A 22,218-nucleotide genomic window follows, 5' to 3' on the forward strand; every position below is an offset into this window, starting at 1 on the left:
CGCTATCGCAGCGCGAGGCCCAGCGCGCTATCGCAGAGCGAGGCCCAGCGCGCTATCGCAGAGCTGTGCTGTAGAAAAGACCTGCTGTGCCCGTCAGTGTATTGCTATTACACCCGTGGTGATGCTGCACCAACTTCAGCAGGCGTCGCTTGTTAACTCTACTTCAGGGGCGGCCAACCCCAGTCCTCAAGGGCCACCAACAGGCCAGGTTTTGGGAAAATCCCTGCCTCAGCACAGGTGATGGTCATCGACTGGAGACACCTGTGCTGAAGCAGGGTTATCCTGAAAACCTGACCTGTTTACGGCCTGGGATAATTGGAATTGCCCACCCGTCCTGGGATATTTCCAACCTTCCCCCCCACCCCCTTTCTCAAACCTTTCTCTATTTGCACCCCTTAACCGCTTCACTCATGCATTGCTTGGCATAGACTTTGCGCTGCCGTATGTTACTGGACCCTCTGGCAGGTACGGGGTTAAGGCCACGGAGCTATACTTTGACCACATTCACTAGAGTACTTTAACCCATGTAGTGTATGGTGACACGGTGTCAGTCAATGCGGCACAATGTGTCTGCACAGCAATGCAGCAGAGGGGTTAATCCACTTCTCTAGGTTTTGGTTTTGGAAGCCTCTTTGTTGCGATCTTGATGTCCTGGGCCAGGGAAATCTCCCAATGTGTGAAACATTGGGCTGGTTATTTATAGCTGCTGTCTCAATAGGTTCATTTATCGCACTTGCCGATGTTATCATACCATCAGAAGTTCAAACCCACACACTGCCCCTCCAGCTCTCTCCTCTCTCCCCTTTCACTAGGATCCTGTTTCAAGGAACTTGTATGTATATCTTTCTTTATCTAGCGCCATCAATGTATATAGCGCTTCACAGCAGTAATACACGTGACAATCATATAAATAACACATAATGGGAAGAACCGCCTCAGACATAAAGGTAACATTTAGGAAAAGGAGTCCCTGCCCCGAAGAGCTTACAATCTAATTGTAAGCTTGCAATAAGTGTGTTTCGTGATGAGCTTTCCCATCTGGCTTGAGATGAGACTGATTGTAGTTGTAGCATTGTGGAGCGCAGGTTTCACCATATTAAAAAAAAACAAAGAAATAGTGCAATAAGTTCCCAAATTTTGTGACTTCTGGGTATTAGCCAAAAATGGGGACTCTCACTTTCCCAACAAATAGATAGCAGTTTCTACACTGGTGTAGTCTTAAATGTTTTCAATCTCAGGTGAATGACAGGGGCCTCTGCATTATGTTCCTCAATAGAACAAAGATGACTATTTAGTGCAACATTGTTCAATAGGAATATGTATTAGAACTACTGGTATTACACTTACATTTTTATCATTAAGCATGGACACATACAAATTAAAGATGAGTGGCTTGCTTGGATCTTCCGTCCTCCACAGTCTGCACAATTTTCCTGGCTGCCGGTGTGCGTCGTGTCACTTCCTGTAGCGGACCGCGTCACTTCCGGGTACGATCGGTCCCGATTTTGGAGCAGCAAACTTGTAGTATTCCAAAGAGTTCACACTTCACTGACTACGCGTTTCGGCTTGTAAACCTTCCTCAGGAGTCATGGCAAATAATACATAGTTACATTTAGTAAACAGGGTCATACATTATATACACAGTTAAAGATAATATACATTATAGGCGTATGTAACAGTTACAGGCCAGATTAAAATGTGAGACTGCTTTAGTTTTGAAAGACCTTAGACTGGTGGCGGCTGTGAGAGTCTCCGGTAGGTTGTTCCAGTTGTGGGGTGATATGGAGATACAGCGTAACTAATACTTCCCAAACAGTAGTTCACACGCTACAGCTATAAATAAACATCAACAGAAATACGAACACTGACGGACTCTGTGCATTATATAACACACCATGTGCAGAAAGTTATTAGGCTAACTAGCAATAACTACACGAAGAGTCACAAAGTGTTGTCATTCTCCCTCACACAAACGTCCTTGCTCCTAGCCTATCGGTAACAATGCCTTTCACAGCAGCAACGCTTCTCAGATGTCCCCATCCCATACTTTATTTTGAATGATTAAAGCTATTTTTTCAAAAACTTATCACCAATATCTCCACCTATTTCCTTGGTGTACCTATATGTTCTAGAGTGACCCAGCTCAACATAATACAGTTGCTAATTTGTTTGCTATACTGCATGACACTTTGTGGGATACGGAGTGCATGTAATTTGGGGACTCGCTGTTATCCTGCTTCTACCTCTCGCTGAAGCAGAATTTTCTGTTCCGGTCCACATTTGCACCTTCCCCTAGTGCACCTACCCCCACATTGTAATCCATAAAAGTGCTGGTATTACTCTCTCATTGGCTAATAGTTTAATGTTATTTTCTCTCATTTTACAGAAATTTCAGCCCAAATGCTAAAAAATGCGTTTTTTTTGTTTTTTTTTTAATTCTCATTCATCCAGTGACTGAGTTTGTGTAAATCCTCCTTACGATGACTCGCTTGTCGTGATCTGGTTTGTAAGGGCGTTATTCAGCAGTATATAAGCCCTGGAAATGTGGCAAACGCATCCAAAGCTATACTTAAAAATACACCTTCCTGAATTGAGCATGGCACCAAAGTTTCATAAAATATGATCTTTTATTCGTACAGATTTGGTAAAACTAGGATTTTATGTCAGTTTTGTTCACCTATCTTTAAAGTTATGACCTTTCCATAGGCCCCGTTCCAAGCAGCAGTCATTAAATGGACATTATGGGGCAAGACTGTACCCCTGAAAATGGTGTGATTTTGTTGGGGGGGCAAAGCCCACCTAAGATCAAAAGATGGGACCCCTCTTCTAAGTCCAGGTGAATATAACTTTCTCCAAACTACCTGGGACCAGAGAAGCCGTCCCAATGTAAATGCGCCCCCCCCCCCCGCCCCCCTCCCGGGACGTCACCCTGTGTGTGTTATGCAGTTTGGGACATTCAAAGACTCCTCTGTGCCCCGGCACAGGTCCAAATTTCAGTGTCACATGGCAATGAGATGAGGGAATTGTGTCAACTCCCCCCCCCCCCCCCCCCCAAGATATGAAACACCAATGTATGGTATTGGAGGAGGCTCTGAGGATGGGCACGGTGCCCCTTTCCTTGTCCTGTGCAGAATATTTAGGGTCCTAACCTGGCAAAAGAGCCTTATAGAGCAGGAGTGGGCAACTCCAGTCCTCAAGGTCCACCAACCTGTGCTGAAGCAGGGATATCCTTAAAACCTGGCCTGTTTGTAGCCTTTGAGGACTGGAGTTGCCCACCCCTGTTAGAGGCATCAAACACCTGGAATGTGCAGGAGTTTAATAACCCCCTGCTGGGGCAGAGATTAGGATTACCCAGTTACAGCAGAGAGACACCGGGGCACCTCATTCCTTCTATCTTCAGCATGAGACCTTTCCCAGGGTCCTTGGAGGTTACGAAGGATGCAGTCACTGCATGCCTGGATTAGGAGCCCAGTGATTAAGATGTTGGCCTTTGGAGTGGTTGATGGCCAGATTTCACACGATTCACGAGAAAGTAGACATGCAGGTTGGGAAGTTGCTTGCCTCTATGAGCCACTCCTGCCCCTCTGCAGCTCTGGAAGAAGAGACATGAGAAAAAACCTCATCCTTTGCAGGGCAGTCTCACTCATTGCATAGCTGTCACACTCCTAGGAAGGATGTCTCTCTATAGAAGTCAGTCTCTCCCCCTGGAATGCAGTCTCACTCATCGGAAGACTGTCTCTAAGGCCGTGATTATACCCAAAAACGCACACAGCGTCGTGTGTAGCGCCAAAACAAGTTGCATAAATACAATGAAACTGCTCATGCCGCTGGCGACGGTCGCGACGTGCCATACTGCAGAGAGACTGCTGGGGAAGAGGCTGACAAATTTGCTTTTTTTCTGGCGACGGCCGTGTCACATGGGCGGTTCAGCCAATGAGGGTGAACCGCTCACAGCCACGCCTCTGCCACGCCTCTGCCACGCCTCTGCTCTGTCTCCCCGGTATAATCAAGATGCTGCTCGGCAGCAGCGCTGGGTGACGTCACAGAATAGCGCTGCCACCCTGCAGCACCTGGTATAATCCAGGTCTAAGATTGCTTGGAAGGCACTCTCGCTTAGAGAGAGCAGTCTCATTCTTTGGATGGTCGTCTCGCTCTCCGAGCTAGAATAGTCCCCAGAATCACCGGTCTCGTGGACTTTAGTGGAGTCTCATTCCGAAGTAACAGTGATTTCATTAAAACTTAATGTTGGACTAAAACTCCCAACTCTCACTTATGTTCTCTCTGCCTCAGCAAGTTTTACCGTTGATTGGCTCAGCCAGATCCTGGGAATCACTAGTTTCTGGAGCATGCAAATCCAGACGTGCCGCGGAGAGCCCTGGATTCTTATGCTAAATTTGGGACAGGTGGCGGCAGGAAGAGGACTCTGTGTGATCCGAGAGAGGAGACGGCAGGAGCGAGTTCTATGTGTCAATACTCCACATGGCTAAAACAGAGCTCCTCATACTTTCTCCCAAACCTGGCCCTACTACCTCCTTCCACATTACTGTTGGAACTACGAACATTCACCCAGTAGCCCAAGCACGCTGCCTAGGGGTCACACTCGACTCCTCTCTCACATTCGCCCCTCACATTCAAAACATTTCTAAAACCTGTCGCTTTTTCCTCCGCAATATAACAAAGATACGCCCTTTCCTCTGTTGCTCGACTGCTAAAACTCTGACTCAGGCCCTCATTCTCTCCCGTCTTGATTACTGTAACCTCCTGCTGTCCGGCCTTCCTGCCTCTCACCTGTCTCCCCTACAATCTATCCTAAACGCTGCTGCCAGAATCACTCTACTCTTTCCTAGATCTGTCTCAGCATCTCCCCTCCTGAAATCCCTCTCCTGTCTTCCGATCAAATCCCCCATCTCACACTCAATTCTTCTCCTCACTTTTAAAGCTTTACACTTTAAAAGGAGTAAAGGAGGTGGCCCCTCCTTTCATCTCAGCCCTAATTTCTCGTTATGCACCATCCAGACTCTTGCGTTCCTCTCAAGGATGTCTTCTTTCTACCCCCTTTGTATCTAAAGCCCTCTCCCGCCTTAAACCTTTTTCACTGACTGCCCCACACCTCTGGAATGACCTTCCCCTCAGTACCCGACTAGCACCCTCTCTATCCACCTTTAAGACCCACCTTAAGACACACTTGCTTAAAGAAGCATACGAATAGCACTGTGAACATTCTGAACACACAATACATAAAGCTTGGCCCCCTGCAGACGCACTTACCAGAACTCCCTCCTACTGTCTCTGTACGTTCTCCCTATCTACCAATTAGACTGTAAGCTCTTCGGGGCAGGGACTCCTCTTCCTTAATGTTACTTTTATGTCTAAAGCACTTATTCCCATGATCTGTTATTTATATTATCTGTTATTTACTTGATTACCACATGTATTACTACTGTGAAGCGCTATGTACATTAATGGCGCTATATAAATAAAGACATACAATACAATACCACAGTTACCTGCACAGAAACACGGAGCCCTCCTACGAGAGCTGTCCGTACAATGAGTGTCCGGTGTGTCTCGTCCTGGATAAGTCTGTGTATCAGTGCGTGAGGTCCACCCATGTTCTCCGTGGGTTCCACTGCTACGTCTCACTACAGATTTCACCTCTTGATGCCCGTTTGTTGTATGGAAAGTGCAGATTGCAAGAAAATAACGCAGATTCTCATCGGAAATAATGTTCACTTTTCATTATGTCGCCGCAAAGTGATTTCTAGGCCATCGCATCCCGGCAGAGATATTAACCCAGAGCGTTTCTGGCTCCCCCAGCCCTGCAAGGGTTAAAAGGCTTCATTCTGAACAAAAAAAGAAGCTATGTGACCCGTAACAAGGTGTGAAAAACAGACAGAGGCGGTGACACTGACAGACAGATGTCACCGGCCACACAGAGGAAGTCGCCGGGATTCGAGGGGGGGGGGGATTTAACCCTGTCACGGTGATGTTGCAGAGCGTGTTAACCCACTGATTCCCAATGCAGAGATACGGCACCAAATCATTAACCCCTGCACTCCTGTATGTGTGTTGTATGAATGTATATCTTTGTTTATATAGCGCCGTCTATGTACATAGCGCATCACAGCAGTAATACAAGTCACATAATATAACACGTAATGGCAACAAGCGCTTCAGACATAAAAGTAACATTGGGGAAAGGAGTTCCTGCCCCGAAGAGCATGATCTGTGATGGCAGCTCTCGTCTTCCAAAGGCTTTGTGAGAAATATACTCATCGCTCAGCACAACAGTAGTTGGGTGACCACCAGGTCATTCTGCATTTACATGGATGACAATAACCCACCTCCTGTGGTGTCTAATGGGAAAGGCTTGCCAGGTATGGTGGCTTTTAGGGCCTTAGCATGAAACTCAGAAGGCAGCACTATCCGTGTTGCCTCTCGGCTCTATGCAATGTTTGACACTTCTGGTTAAAGTATGTAGGTACTGTATATCTTTATATAGCACAGCGCTTCCCAGCAGTAATACACGGGACATAATAGTATACCATGTAATGGGAATAAGCTCTTCTGACATAAAACTAAGATGAGTAAAAAGGAGTCCCTGCCCCGCAGAGCTAACAATCTAAGTGAATCGATAAAGACCCACTGTAAGATATTTGGAGCCTTTGTAGGACTTGCTGTATCCTTGAAATAAGCAGAGAGTCTCGTGTAACTGGACGGGAGGGAGCGTTGCATTTAGCATCCTCTCTGAGGTTTCATAATAGCTCTCCTGCCTCTGGCCAACCCAGTCATGTGCGTGTCCATCCTGCTTTCTAGGAGGGGCCGAGAAGATGCCTTTAAGGACTAGTGAAAAGATACATTCTTTGTCCCAACCTTGGCAGAACAGGCACAGAACTTCCAACGGAGGAGGAGAGAAAAGAGCGCAGAGAAAACCACTGGAGCGGAGGGAAAGGGAGAGAGCGGAGTGCAGCAGGGAAGGTGGAGGTGATGGGTTATTCTGCTGACCACTCTCTGAGTATCACAACACGTACTGGACACGGATCCTCGGTGTGCCGGACTCTGAACTGACCCTGCAGCCACAAAGAGAAGTTTGTGGTCAGGAGACGGGATAAAGAGAATAGCTAAATGAGAAGAGGTGGAGCACCCTGGTTTGGTATGAACGAAGCACCCTGGAAATACGCACTCTGTCCCCCTCAAAGCAGAACTTTACAACCTCTTCCAAACCTGGGCTCCCTGTCCCTGTCTGCGGGTGCTGGAGGGAGCACACATAGGAAGGATACACCACTTACTCCCGTGCTCAGACACCAGATCTGATCCCACCGCTGACACAAGGTAACAGAGCATCTTCTGCTTCAGAAGTTGCATCCCTCACATCTGCACATTCATCACTGCTGTAGTCTCCAGAGCTCTGCAGGAGTTGGGTGATCAGGGAAGGGGGTGTATCTCAGTGGGCACCCAACCCCTGCAGTATATTTATTCCATTCTGTCTCATGCTCAATGGCTTATAAAAAGTAACAGTATTTACAGACCAAGTGTGGCTCTGAGAGGGGTGAAGGGAGCTGTGTATTAACTGGGGAGTCCCCATGTGCTCTGCACAAGTGAATAACCATGTCAGAGGCAAGAGAATCTTGAGGTTCCAGTTAATATTATTAAAGTGTCAGGAGGGAGGTTGTGTGTTTATCTGCAGCTAGCAAACTAAGCGAGAGAGATGGGGGGGGGGTGAAATGAGAGAGAGATGGGGGGGGGGTGAATGAGAGAGAAGGGAGGGTGAAAGAGAGAGAGGGGGGGTGAGAGGGGGAGAGAGGAAGACAGAAAAGGGGAGAGCGCGCGAGAGAAATATAAGTGAAGAGAAGAGAATTAGAAAGCGTGAAAGTCAGAAAAAGAGAGAATCAGACTTAGAGAGAGAAGGAAATACAGAGAGTAAATGAGAGGGAGAAAAAGAGAGAGATGGAGATGGGGGAGAGGGGGGAGAGGTGAAAGATATGGAGAGGGGAGAGAGATGAAAAAGGAAGGGCATTAATGTGAAGACAGGAAAAGAAAGTGAGGTGTTAATGTTCCCACTAACAAGGTAAAAGGCAGGTTAATGCACAGTTGCTGATGCAGTAACCACTGCTCCTAGTGAATGGAAGTTAAGGAATCACACTGTTACTGTGAGGTAACAGTGAAGTTATACACAAGTTACACACGGGTACCACAAAATGATTTTACAGAGATGCTAGGGAGGAGTAATTGTCAGGACGTGTTACTTTCCTCTGGGCTCCTGACACATTCCCCCCTCCCCTTCCTGTGCTAATAATACTCATTATTCCTAACCCTGCTAATGAGCTCGGCGCTGCGCACAGCGGAGAATTGCAGGGAATGAGACACAGGGAAAAGACAACGGGATCAGAACAGGTTTCTCCCACTTCACAGGCCAGTGTCTTCTGCCTCTTTGGCTGCTAGGGGTGCCTACAATGCAGGGATAAGAGATAAACAAAAGACCACTTATTGTTCCCATAGTCTTAGTGGCACCCCTACTGTCAGACACTGTATCTCTCTGTGTATCTCTCTGTGTATCTCTGTGTATCTCTCGCTGTATCTCACTGTATCTCTCACTGTATCTCAGTGTATCTCTCGCTGTATCTCAGTGTATCTCTCGCTGTATCTCAGTGTATCTCTCGCTGTATCTCAGTGTATCTCTCGCTGTATTTCTGTGTATCTCTCCCTGTATCTCAGTGTATCTCTCTGTGTATCTCAGTGTATCTCTCACTGTATCTCAGTGTATCTCTCACTGTATCTCAGTGTATCTCAGTGTATCTCTCACTGTATCTCAGTGTATCTCTCGCTGTATCTCAGTGTATCTCTCGCTGTATTTCTGTGTATCTCTCCCTGTATCTCAGTGTATCTCTCTGTGTATCTCAGTGTATCTCTCACTGTATCTCGCTGTATCTCAGTGTATCTCTCGCTGTATCTCAGTGTATCTCTCACTGTATCTCAGTGTATCTCTCACTGTATCTCAGTGTATCTCTCACTGTATCTCAGTGTATCTCGCTGTATCTCAGTGTATCTCTCGCTGTATCTCACTGGATCCCTCGCTGTATTTCTGTGTATCTCTCACTGTATCTCTGTGTATCTCTCGCTGTATCTCTCACTGTATCTCTCACTGTATCTCAGTATATATGAGTGTATCTCTCACTGTATCTGAGTGTATCCCTCGCTGTATCTCAGTGTATGTCTCCCTGTATCTCACTGTATCTCTCCTTGTATCTCAGTGTATCTCTCCCTGTATCTCGCTGTATCTCAGTGTATCTCTCGCTGTATCTCAGTGTATCTCTCGCTGTATCTCAGTGTATCCCTCGCTGTATCTCTCGCTGTATCTCAGTGTATCCCTCGCTGTATCTCCCTGTATCTCTCCCTGTATCTCAGTATCTCACTGTATCTCTCACTGTATCTCAGTATCTCACTGTATCTCAGTGTATCTCTCGCTGTATCTCAGTGTATCTCTCACTGTATCTCAGTGTATCTCTCACTATATCTCACTGGATCCCTCGCTGTATTTCTGTGTATCTCTCACTGTATCTCTGTGTATCTCTCGCTGTATCTCTGTGTATCTCTCGCTGTATCTCTCGCTGTATCTCAGTGTATCTCTCACTGTATCTCAGTGTATCTCTCACTGTATCTCACTGTATCTCTCGCTGTATCTCAGTGTATCTCTCACTGTATCTGAGTGTATCTCTCACTGTATCTGAGTGTATCCCTCACTGTATCTCAGTGTATCTCTCCCTGTATCTCAGTATCTCACTGTATCTCTCCCTGTATCTCAGTGTATCTCTCCCTGTATCTCGCTGTATCTCAGTGTATTCTCCCTGTATCTCTCACTGTATCTCAGTATCTCACTGTATCTCTCCCTGTATCTCAGTGTATCTCTCCCTGTATCTCGCTGTATCTCAGTGTATCGCTCACTGTATCTCAGTATCTCACTGTATCTCTCCCTGTATCTCAGTGTATCTCTCCCTGTATCTCGCTGTATCTCAGTGTATCTCTCGCTATATCTCAGTATCTCACTGTATCTCTCACTGTATCTCAGTGTATGTCTCCCTGTATCTCGCTGTATCTCAGTGTATCTCTCGCTATATCTCAGTATCTCACCCTGTATCTCAGTGTATCTCTCCCTGTATCTCCCTGTATCTCAGTGTATCTCTCGCTGTATCTAAGTGTATCCCTCGCTGTATCTCTCCCTGTATCTCAGTGTATCTCTCCCTGTATCTCGCTGTATCTCAGTGTATCTCGCTGTATCTCATTGTATCTCTCGCTGTATCTCAGTGTATCTCTCCCTGTATCTCAGTGTATCTCTCGCTGTATCTCAGTGTATCTCTCGCTGTATCTCAGTGTATCCCTCGCTGTATCTCTCGCTGTATCTCAGTGTATCCCTCGCTGTATCTCAGTGTATGTCTCCCTGTATCTCTCACTGTATCTCAGTATCTCACTGTATCTCAGTGTATCTCTCACTGTATCTCAGTATCTCACTGTATCTCAGTGTATCTCTCGCTGTATCTCAGTGTATCTCTCAGTGTATCTCTCACTGTATCTCACTGGATCCCTCGCTGTATTTCTGTGTATCTCTCACTGTATCTCTGTGTATCTCTCGCTGTATCTCAGTGTATCTCTCACTGTATCTCTCACTGTATCTCACTGTATCTCTCGCTGTATCTCAGTGTATCTCTCACTGTATCTGAGTGTATCTCTCACTGTATCTGAGTGTATCCCTCGCTGTATCTCAGTGTATCTCTCCCTGTATCTCAGTATCTCACTGTATCTCTCCCTGTATCTCAGTGTATCTCTCCCTGTATCTCGCTGTATCTCAGTGTATGTCTCCCTGTATCTCAGTATCTCACTGTATCTCTCCCTGTATCTCAGTGTATCTCTCCCTGTATCTCGCTGTATCTCAGTGTATCGCTCACTGTATCTCAGTATCTCACTGTATCTCTCCCTGTATCTCAGTGTATCTCTCCCTGTATCTCGCTGTATCTCAGTGTATCTCTCGCTATATCTCAGTATCTCACTGTATCTCAGTGTATGTCTCCCTGTATCTCGCTGTATCTCAGTGTATCTCTCGCTATATCTCAGTATCTCACTGTATCTCTCCCTGTATCTCTCCCTGTATCTCCCTGTATCTCAGTGTATCTCTCGCTGTATCTAAGTGTATCCCTCGCTGTATCTCTCCCTGTATCTCAGTGTATCTCTCCCTGTATCTCGCTGTATCTCAGTGTATCTCGCTGTATCTCATTGTATCTCTCGCTGTATCTCAGTGTATCTCGCTGTATCTCTCGCTGTATCTAAGTGTATCCCTCGCTGTATCTCTCGCTGTATCTCTGTGTATCTCGCTATATCTCAGTATATGTCGCTGTATCTCAGTGTATCTCTCACTGTATCTGAGTGTATCCCTCACTGTATCTCAGTGTATCTCTCCCTGTATCTCAGTATCTCACTGTATCTCTCCCTGTATCTCAGTGTATCTCTCCCTGTATCTCGCTGTATCTCAGTGTATGTCTCCCTGTATCTCTCACTGTATCTCAGTATCTCACTGTATCTCTCCCTGTATCTCAGTGTATCTCTCCCTGTATCTCGCTGTATCTCAGTGTATCGCTCACTGTATCTCAGTATCTCACTGTATCTCTCCCTGTATCTCAGTGTATCTCTCCCTGTATCTCGCTGTATCTCAGTGTATCTCTCGCTATATCTCAGTATCTCACTGTATCTCTCACTGTATCTCAGTGTATGTCTCCCTGTATCTCGCTGTATCTCAGTGTATCTCTCGCTATATCTCAGTATCTCACCCTGTATCTCAGTGTATCTCTCCCTGTATCTCCCTGTATCTCAGTGTATCTCTCGCTGTATCTAAGTGTATCCCTCGCTGTATCTCTCCCTGTATCTCAGTGTATCTCTCCCTGTATCTCGCTGTATCTCAGTGTATCTCGCTGTATCTCATTGTATCTCTCGCTGTATCTCAGTGTATCTCTCCCTGTATCTCAGTGTATCTCTCGCTGTATCTCAGTGTATCTCTCGCTGTATCTCAGTGTATCCCTCGCTGTATCTCTCGCTGTATCTCAGTGTATCCCTCGCTGTATCTCAGTGTATGTCTCCCTGTATCTCTCACTGTATCTCAGTATCTCACTGTATCTCAGTGTATCTCTCACTGTATCTCAGTATCTCACTCTATCTCAGTGTATCTCTCGCTGTATCTCAGTGTATCTCTCAGTGTATCTCTCACTGTATCTCACTGGATCCCTCGCTGTATTTCTGTGTATCTCTCACTGTATCTCTGTGTATCTCTCGCTGTATCTCAGTGTATCTCTCACTGTATCTCAGTGTATCTCTCACTGTATCTCACTGTATCTCTCGCTGTATCTCAGTGTATCTCTCACTGTATCTGAGTGTATCTCTCACTGTATCTGAGTGTATCCCTCGCTGTATCTCAGTGTATCTCTCCCTGTATCTCAGTATCTCACTGTATCTCTCCCTGTATCTCAGTGTATCTCTCCCTGTATCTCGCTGTATCTCAGTGTATGTCTCCCTGTATCTCTCACTGTATCTCAGTATCTCACTGTATCTCTCCCTGTATCTCAGTGTATCTCTCCCTGTATCTCAGTGTATCGCTCACTGTATCTCAGTATCTCACTGTATCTCTCCCTGTATCTCAGTGTATCTCTCCCTGTATCTCGCTGTATCTCAGTGTATCTCTCGCTATATCTCAGTATCTCACTGTATCTCAGTGTATGTCTCCCTGTATCTCGCTGTATCTCAGTGTATCTCTCGCTATATCTCAGTATCTCACTGTATCTCTCCCTGTATCTCTCCCTGTATCTCTCCCTGTATCTCAGTGTATCTCTCGCTGTATCTAAGTGTATCCCTCGCTGTATCTCTCCCTGTATCTCAGTGTATCTCTCCCTGTATCTCGCTGTATCTCATTGTATCTCTCGCTGTATCTCAGTGTATCTCGCTGTATCTCTCGCTGTATCTAAGTGTATCCCTCGCTGTATCTCTCCCTGTATCTCAGTGTATCTCTCCCTGTATCTCGCTGTATCTCAGTGTATCTCGCTGTATCTCATTGTATCTCTCGCTGTATCTCAGTGTATCTCGCTGTATCTCTCGCTGTATCTAAGTGTATCCCTCGCTGTATCCCTCGCTGTATCTCTGTGTATCTCGCTATATCTCAGTATATGTCGCTGTATCTCAGTGTATCTCTCCCTGTATCTCAGTGTATCCCTCGCTATCTCTCCCTGTATCTCAGTGTATCCCTCGCTATCTCTCCCTGTATCTCACTGTATCTCGCTGTATTTCTCGCTGTATCTCTGTGTATCTCTCGCTGTATCTCTGTGTATCTCTCCATGTATCTCAGTGTGTCTCTCGCTGTTTCTCAGTGTGTCTCTCGCTGTATCTCAGTGTATCTCTCGCTGTATCTCAGTGTATCTCTCGCTGTATCTCACTGTATCTCAGTGTATCCCTCGCTGTATCTCAGTGTATCCCTCGCTGTATCTCAGTGTCTCTCTCGCTGTATCTCAGTGTATCTCTTGCTGTATCTCAGTGTATCTCTTGCTGTATCTCAGTGTATCCCTCGATGTCTCAGTCTATCCCTCGCTGTATCTCAGTGTATATCTCGCTGTATCTCTGTGTATCCCTCGCTGTATGTCTGTGTATCTCTCACTGTATCTCTGTGTCTTTCGCTGTATCTCAGTGTATCTCTCGCTGTATCTCAGTGTATCTCTCGCTGTATCTCAGTGTATCTCTCGCTGTATCTCAGTGTATCTCTCGCTGTATCTCGCTGTATCTCTGTATCTCTCGCTGTATCTCAGTGTATCTCGCTGTATCTCAGTGTATCCCTCGCTGTATCTCTGTGTATCCTTCGCTGTATCTCTGTGTATCCTTCGCTATCTCTCGCTGTATCTCTGTGTATCCCTCGCTATCTCTCGCTGTATCTCAGTGTATCTCTCGCTGTATCTCAGTGTATCTCTCGCTATCTCTCGCTGTATCTCTCGCTGTATCTCAGTGTATCTCTCGCTATCTCTCGCTGTATCTCTCGCTGTATCTCAGTGTATCTCAGTGTATCCCTCGCTGTATCTGTGTCTCACATTGTATCACAGTGTATGTCTCGCTGTATCTCTCGCTGTATCCCTCGCTGTATCTCTGTGTATCTTGCTACATTGCTCCAATTCATGCCTTCTCCATTAGCCCTGTGCTTAGGCAAAATGGCCACCAACATTCCCAAACCCACTGATATTTACCACATATATATTTTTGAGATGGCTTCACTTTGCAGAAATTTATCGCTCAAGTTTCCCAGCTGTAAAACTAGTGCAGAAAAATAGCACTTTCAAAGAAAATGCATTGAAATCTTCAGGATTTATTGGTATTTTAGTACATATACATCAGTGGGGGGAACGGGGGAGGAAGGCGATAGAAGAAGGGGAGGAGGGCTTTGGCAGCATGATATCAAAACGTCAATACAATGGTTACAGTACTTGGCAGAAGGAAAGTCACAGTACCGGTGTAGGAGACCTGGGCCCTCATGGCAAGCTAACCCGAGAACTCTCATCTAGGCGTCCAGCCGAGGGCGCTAACAAACACCCAGCCATGGGAACCCCAAGGAGCCGCGAGACACTTAGGACCGAGGTGGATCGAGCCCTGTTAAATCAATATGGCGGTACCCAGTTGAGGGTGGGTCGGTGTGCCCCGTATGGCGGTGAAGTTATTTTTACTCGGTGTTGAAGCTGGGGGGCTTTTATTAAAAGTCCCCTTACAATCACTTGGTGGATAGAGAGAAGGATATCCTAAATATGATATCATATGGTCTGAGGTTTCACAGCAGATAGGAGAATGGGGAGTGGGGGGGGGGGGGGTGTTATTTTCTGCTGTCGGTTGTTATGTTTCTATGTTACTGTTTTTCAATCCCTTAGCCCAACACTGGAGATGACCTCCCTGAGGATGCCGACTGCAGCAACCAACTCCACCACCAACTACAGCCTCCCTACTGGGACTGAGGCCCAGCCCAACCAGACGGCAGTGGCCTTTCAGGTCATGCCCATCCCGGACGAGATCTTCCTGACTCTGTGCGTGTTCAGCCTGCTGGAGAACATCATGGTGATCGTGGCCATTCTGAAGAACCGCAACCTGCACTCACCCATGTACTACTTCATCTGCTGCCTGGCAGTGGCCGACATGCTGGTTGGCATCAGCCACCTGGGAGAGACCCTGTTCATGCTCCTGATAAAGCAGGGGTTGCTGAAGGTCGGGCCGAAGGTGGTCAAACAGATGGACAATGTCTTCGACATGATGATCTGCAGTTCGCTGGTCTCCTCCCTCTCCTTCCTGGGTGCCATCGCGGTTGACCGTTACATCACCATCTTCTATGCCTTGCGCTACCATAGCATCATGACGCTGCGCAGAGTGGGGATCGTCATCGCCGGGATCTGGCTCGCCAGCACGGCCTGCAGCATCATCTTCATCATCTACGACGAGAACAGAGCCGTCATTCTGTGTCTCATTGGCTTCTTCCTCTTCATGCTGGCCTTGATGGTGGCCCTGTACATCCACATGTTCGCGCTGGCACGGCGTCACGCCCGGAAAATCTCCTCTTTGCAGAAAAGGAAGAGGGGGAAGGTCTTGCCACCCCAGGCCAGCATGAAGGGGGCCATCACCCTCACCATCTTGCTGGGCATCTTCTTCCTCTGCTGGGGGCCCTTCTTCCTCCACCTTACCCTGATTGTGTCCTGCCCCCGGCACCCTGCCTGCCTCAGCTACTTCAACTACTTTAACATGTACCTCATCCTCATCATCTGCAACTCTGTTATCGACCCCCTGATCTACGCCTTCAGGAGTCAGGAGCTCAGGAAATCCCTGAGGGACATTGTCATGTGCTCCTGGTGACAGGACAGGGGGGAGTGGGGGCCGAGAGCAGCAGTAAAATGTGATGTGGACATCTGAAACTCTCTCCCCCCTCCCCCCCCCCCCCCCCATTTCCTCTTCCCTTCATCTTCTGACTCTTTTCACCTTGCTGGGGAAAACTTGAGCGTCTCTGGTAAATTAAAGTTGGGCCACCCAACGGTAAAATCACAGGGAGGGCTGAGAGGGATCCCCCCCCCCCCCCACCCAGGACAAGAGAGGTTATTGAAAGGTCGTTGGGTGATTGCAAGAACATTTTTGCCCACGTTTGGCTGCATGTCACTGACACTGCGGGGGCTGCACATTGTTACAGGAACTGATGGCAGAAGGGCCTGGGTCCATGTGATGGGAACATCCCACGTTCTGTAACCTTCAAACCTTCAGGCGTTTCTCTGAATATGAAGGCACTAAGACTGCAGGAGTTGAGTTACCTCACACGGATCTGAGTATGGGAGGGAATGATCACAGAGATGATTGAAGAGTCATAATTAAAGGGCAAGCAGTGTGTGTGTGTGTGTGTATATATATATATATATATCTACAAAATTATTTTTGTAGATATCCTCAAGGAAGTGGTGTTCCCTTCTTTCGGGCTGCAGAGACTCTTTTGGATAGCAATTGGAATATCTTGGGATTTGTATATATTTTTTATATATATTTTTCTGGACATTTTCTTTTTTATGTATTTTTTATGCATTTTATTAGTTTAATACATTAATTTTTATTCTATCCACTGTGCTTAGCATAGGTTTTTTATTCTTATCTGTATTATTTTTACTTTTATTTTTACAATCACCTTTTATTTTTATAGAGATATTATATAGTGATAGGTTGGCGCTAATATTTTTTTTCTTGTTATATATATATATATATATATATATATATATATATATATATATATATATATATATATATATACAGTGGTTGACAAATCACCAAAAAATCTACTCGCCACACAAACAAATCTGCTCGCCACCTAGTACCAAACGTGTGCTGCTTGGGCCAATATTTACTCGCCCGGGAGTTAAATCCACTCGCCCGGGGCGAGCAAATGTATAGGTTTGTCGAACACTGTATATATATATATATATATATATATATATATATATATATATATATACTCCACCCTTTAACCCAGGCTGTGCTCAAAGGCTGTGAAATGCAGCAAGCATAAGCTTATAGTGGACCATGTCATATGGTTTTGGAGCAAAAGGTGGCACTGTGTGCTCAATTGCATGTCATTTCCAGGAATCCCTTGCTGCAGTGGAAGTGCTGTGTGCTAGGTGATAATGGTGAAAGGCAGGGCTGCAGACCTGTCTAAGGCATGCAAATGAGCATACAGTAATATTTCCATTTGCTATATATATATATATATATATATATATATAAACAAAAAACAAACAGAAGCGCAAGCTCCATAGCATGTAACTGTTTAAACAAAAGAGTACATTTATTTTAAAAAAACCCTGACGAAGGTGCCTTTGTGTGACGTAACGCGTAGGGTTGGTGAAGTCATTGCGCTGTTGGATGTGTCTACACTGAGTCCTGGGCGTCCCTGCGATCTTACTAGCTGCATTTTCAAGCGCTGGCCACTATCCTATGCAGGCGCACAAGACGTGGAGGCACTGACTGACTCAGTCTCCTGGCGGCAACTTGTGACAGGAGTTGGTGGCGGCTACAAGCTGTGCAGTTATACTTTGCCTACCTGGGACCCTCTCACCCCCGCAGATGACTACAGTACACACAGAGATTTCTCTCCCACGTATGGTTGCTTTTTTAAATCCTGTAAATGCATTTCCTTTGGGCTGCAGTTTTTTTTAATAAATGTACTCTTTGGTTTAAACAGTTACGTGCTATGGAGCTTGCACTTCTGTTTGTTTTTAGTTCTGAGATTCGTAGTGGTTGGCTATACCACTTTTATCTGAAGCTGCAAAGACGCTCCCTGGATCATCAATTGGGACCTTTATCTCTCTGGATTTTTTAAGTGGAACATTTATTTTGGACTTTTTTCACTATCACTTTATGGTTTGTAGTAGCCATGCCAGCCATAGGCCTGTAATATAGTGGGCGCTCCTGCTGCGCCGTGCGCGCACGCGGCACTTATAGTTGGCTGTGGTTAGCCAGCCATTCTATGCTAGGGCCGCGCGCGCATGGTAGTGAGCATGGAGCCGGGCTATCGGGGAGGAAGACTGCGGGGTGGGTGTGTGTGTGTGTGTGTGTGTGTGTGTGTGTGTGTGTGTGTGTGTGTGTGTGTGTGTGTGTGTGTGTGTGTGTGTGTGTGTGTGTGTGTGTGTGTGTGTGTGTGTGTGTGTGTGTGTGTGTGTGTGTGTGTGTGTGTGTGTGTGTGTGTTTTGAAACCCAGTGTATATGGAACCGCACATTTTAACGTTTCCCTTACTGCTCCATGCCTTGTGGTGCTTTCTTCACTCATTGTTGCTCCATTTCAGCATTTTCACACCAGACATTTCTGAAGTTTCTGATGATATTTTAGACTTTCAGATTAGGGCAACTTTGGGTAACAGGAAAAAAAATCATTTTATTTAAATACTTTTATCATTTTAATAGTGCTGTTTTTGGAGGTTTTTGCTGTTCTGTGGGCACCCGCCACCTCTCTGGGGCAGAGTTGGAGTTTGAATGTGTAGTCTGTCCACAGCAGCAGCGATTCAGTGGTTAGATGGAATATTGTTCGGTCTGGAAAATACATTTCACTGCGTATGTGTGTGTCCCTTCCAAGCCTGTCGCTCACAGCAGCACGGACCGTACACACACAGCGCGCGTCACATGCACGAGCGTTCGCGCTCCCACTATATTGCGGGCCTTAATGAGGAAGTCAGAGCTGTCTTTATCTGTGTGTGTGAGAGCAAACCCACCACACCATATATATTTGTGTCAAAAGGAGCGTTACTGGGATTATGATCTCATGTCTATAACAAAAGACAAAAGGGCCCTAGTGCTACATCGCTATGACAAATTACAGGCATACCCCGCTTTAAGTACACTCACTTTAAGTACACTCGCGAGTAAGTACATTTCGCCCAATAGGCAAACTGCAGCTCACGCATGCGCCTGTCATCACGTCCTGAACAGCAATACCAGCTCCCTACCTGTACCGAAGCTGTGCGCAAGCGGGGAGACTATAGAGCCTGTTACAAATGCGTTATTTACATCAGTTATGCACGTGTATGAAGATTGCAGTACAGTACATGCATCGATAAGTGGGAAAAAGGTAGTGCTTCACTTTAAGTACATTTTCGCTTTACATACATGCTCCGGTCCCATTGCGTACGTTAATGCGGGGTATGCCTGTACACAGTTAAATACTTATCTTTTTGTCTTTTCTTATAAAGGTACACAAGAGAAAAGGAAACCTAATATACCAGCACTCTATCAAACTAAATGTATAGTGACATAATTAAAATGATTTTATTAATAAACAATGAATAAAAAAATGGCCTTTAAAATCAGAGAATGTGTTAAACAGCACGTGACTGTAATCATTGGTAACTTAACCAAGGGTAGTTAAGTGATGTATGCATATGGAGATCCTTTATGGATATTCAGGATCTGTGGCTATATATATATAGCCTCCTTGATTGTGGAAATAGGTCCGTAAAGTAACCACCATATACTAAATGTCCATCCACATATAAAAGTATATTTCTCAGAGCTAGTATGTGCTCTGAATCTGTGGTGACATTTAAGTAGTGAGAGGTAATAACTATGCCAGACACAGCTATTGCTGTGTGTATCCACCTATAACTGCTGTATGCTTACATACCCACATTCAGAGCTGCTTATCCTAGAACTGGAGAAGGCACTTAGTGATTGCACTCCCCAGAGCCCTCAATGAACAAAGTCTAGGGTGTCTGTAGGGGTTAATGCACACACCCATAGAGGGTACTAAGAGCTGTGTTAATAATGAGAGAGAGTCTCCATAGAGTCCTAGGCATCTGATAGTGTATAGCCTCTACGCAGGATAAAAGCTGCAGTATATATTGACACTCGGTGGGTATATAACATAGATACAAGATAACCCAAATGTCCACCTAGTCAGAAGGTTTGGGCAGTACTATAGGAAGCACTGCTGAGTGGCTCATCCGTGAAGTATCACGGCAGGATCAATAAACCTGCCGACAGCTATACTCATGCTCCTTACCCAGCCGGGATGTAACAGCTGTTTGAAGCAGAGCCCCGACGGAGGCAGATGTCAGGTGGTCAGGTATACTAAGAGCCCACACAAACCTCCTAGCGAGCAGGTAAGTAATATTCAAACATACAGACAGGTAGCACAGTGATATCTGGCCATACTTAGCCCCCTACATCAGCGCTGATCATGAGTATATCAGCGCTGATGTGCTCGAGGGCAAGCCTAACTTGTAAGGTAGATTAAGAACAAGATCCTACTGTGTGCTAATAACACAGAGGAACAAGGTATATAGACCGCACACGGGGCGCCAGCAGTATCACAGCTAGGAACATATCAATCAATGCTGCATTCAAATGAAAAGGCTTCCCGCGTGTCAGGAGTAGGTAAGTGGCGGACCGTACACAGACACAGCGCGCGTCACATGCACGAGCGTTCGCGCTCCCACTATATTGCGGGCCTTAATGAGGAAGTCAGAGCTGTCTTTATCTGTGTGTGAGAACAAACCCACCACACCATATATATTTGTGTCAAAAGGAGCGTTACTGGGATTATGATCTCATGTCTATAACAAAAGACAAAAGGGCCCTAGTGCTACATGGGTGTGACAAATTACACAGTTAAATACTTATCTTTTTGTGTTTTCTTATATCGGTGTGTGAGTCGTGACAGCTCGCCGGTGCTGCCCTCTCCCTGACATGTCACGACATAGCACGTTATATATACTGCCAGACAAGTTGTACGTTGGGCGCATTCCTATCACATAAGAGGTTAGCCTGTAATACAGGGTCAGCGTGAACATCACTGCGTACACGACACACGTGCACTGGCATCTTTATATACTGGTAGCAAGTAGCTCTCTTGGGTCCAAAAACTTTCAATCTAATTTCCAGGGGGGGAACTTCTGGTTCGTGTTTAATCCCTTCAGTGACGTGTTACGATGTCCGATTATTGCTGTTAATAGCCTATTCACCCTTTCATTGCCGAGGGTGTAATGAAAGGGTTAATATCCCCTGGAAAAACAGAAATAAACTGTGCGCTACTATCTATCTCCTTATAATTGAATACAGTGCAGTGACTAAACCATATATAAATAAAGTAAACCACAATACCACAGTGAATAAGTGATTAAATAATTAAATTATAACATAACCGTGTGGTTGATAAGGGCGTCTGCTGCTATAAACATTAGGGGTGGCTCAGCACCCCACACACTCTAAGAAATGGAAACAAAAAGAAAACAGCGCACAACGCCAAATAGTGAAGTAAGTAATAGAATGTATTACAATGTTAAAGGGGTAATAAATCTGCGTACATCAGATAGAAATAACATGTGCATTTAGTGCATAACACACTGGTTACCACTCTGTAGCTGTAAAACAGGACGGTCTGGCACTCAGCTGTCTCTGCAGGAGCCTCTATGATGGTTCTGGGGCATGGGATCCTTCATGCACTCCTCACACAGCAGGACGCTGCTCACAAGGGGATTCCTTTCAAGCAGCCTGGTAATACTGCAGATTCAGGTACTTAGTGGGACCGCTCCTCAGTATATCGCCGGTTGCGGAGCGGTCCCACTAAGTACCTGAATCTGCAGTATTACCAGGCTGCTTGAAAGGAATCCCCTTGTGAGCAGCGTCCTGCTGTGTGAGGAGTGCATGAAGGATCCCATGCCCCAGAACCATCATAGAGGCTCCTGCAGAGACAGCTGAGTGCCAGACCGTCCTGTTTTACAGCTACAGAGTGGTAACCAGTGTGTTATGCACTAAATGCACATGTTATTTCTATCTGATGTACGCAGATTTATTACCCCTTTAACATTGTAATACATTCTATTACTTACTTCACTATTTGGCGTTGTGCGCTGTTTTCTTTTTGTTTCCATTAATATCCCCTGGCCTGCTCCCCGTGATTGATAGTTATGTAGTGATACACATTACATTATGGAGAAGGCACTGCCCAGGGTCTTTGTATGACGCAGTGCACAGCGGTATGTAAATATACATGTATATATGTGGATGTATATCTGTGACTAAGTCACATCAAATGAAGTTTTGGGGAGATTTCTGTTCATGTTTTATTTTATCCCGGGGCAGGAAATTGAGTTACATTTTGTTATGGCTGCCCTGGCAGTGAAGGAGTTAAGTTAATGTCAGCAG

At 45.8% G+C, this 22,218-nt stretch overlaps 1 protein-coding gene across 1 annotated transcript; it reads left to right on the forward strand.

Moving 5' to 3' along the window:
• On the forward strand, nt 1-16,749 carry MC1R (melanocortin 1 receptor). The gene is made up of 3 exons (XM_075576843.1): nt 1-2,836; nt 6,817-7,332; nt 14,934-16,749. Exon 3 carries the CDS (start codon nt 14,947-14,949, stop codon nt 15,901-15,903), a length of 957 nt encoding a protein of 318 aa, XP_075432958.1. The 5' UTR covers nt 1-2,836; nt 6,817-7,332; nt 14,934-14,946; the 3' UTR covers nt 15,904-16,749.
• The last annotated feature ends 5,469 nt before the right edge of the window (nt 16,750-22,218 follow it).

The sequence above is a fragment of the Ascaphus truei genome, chromosome 19 (genome assembly GCF_040206685.1).
Source record: "Ascaphus truei isolate aAscTru1 chromosome 19, aAscTru1.hap1, whole genome shotgun sequence".
Lineage (NCBI taxonomy): Eukaryota > Metazoa > Chordata > Amphibia > Anura > Ascaphidae > Ascaphus > Ascaphus truei.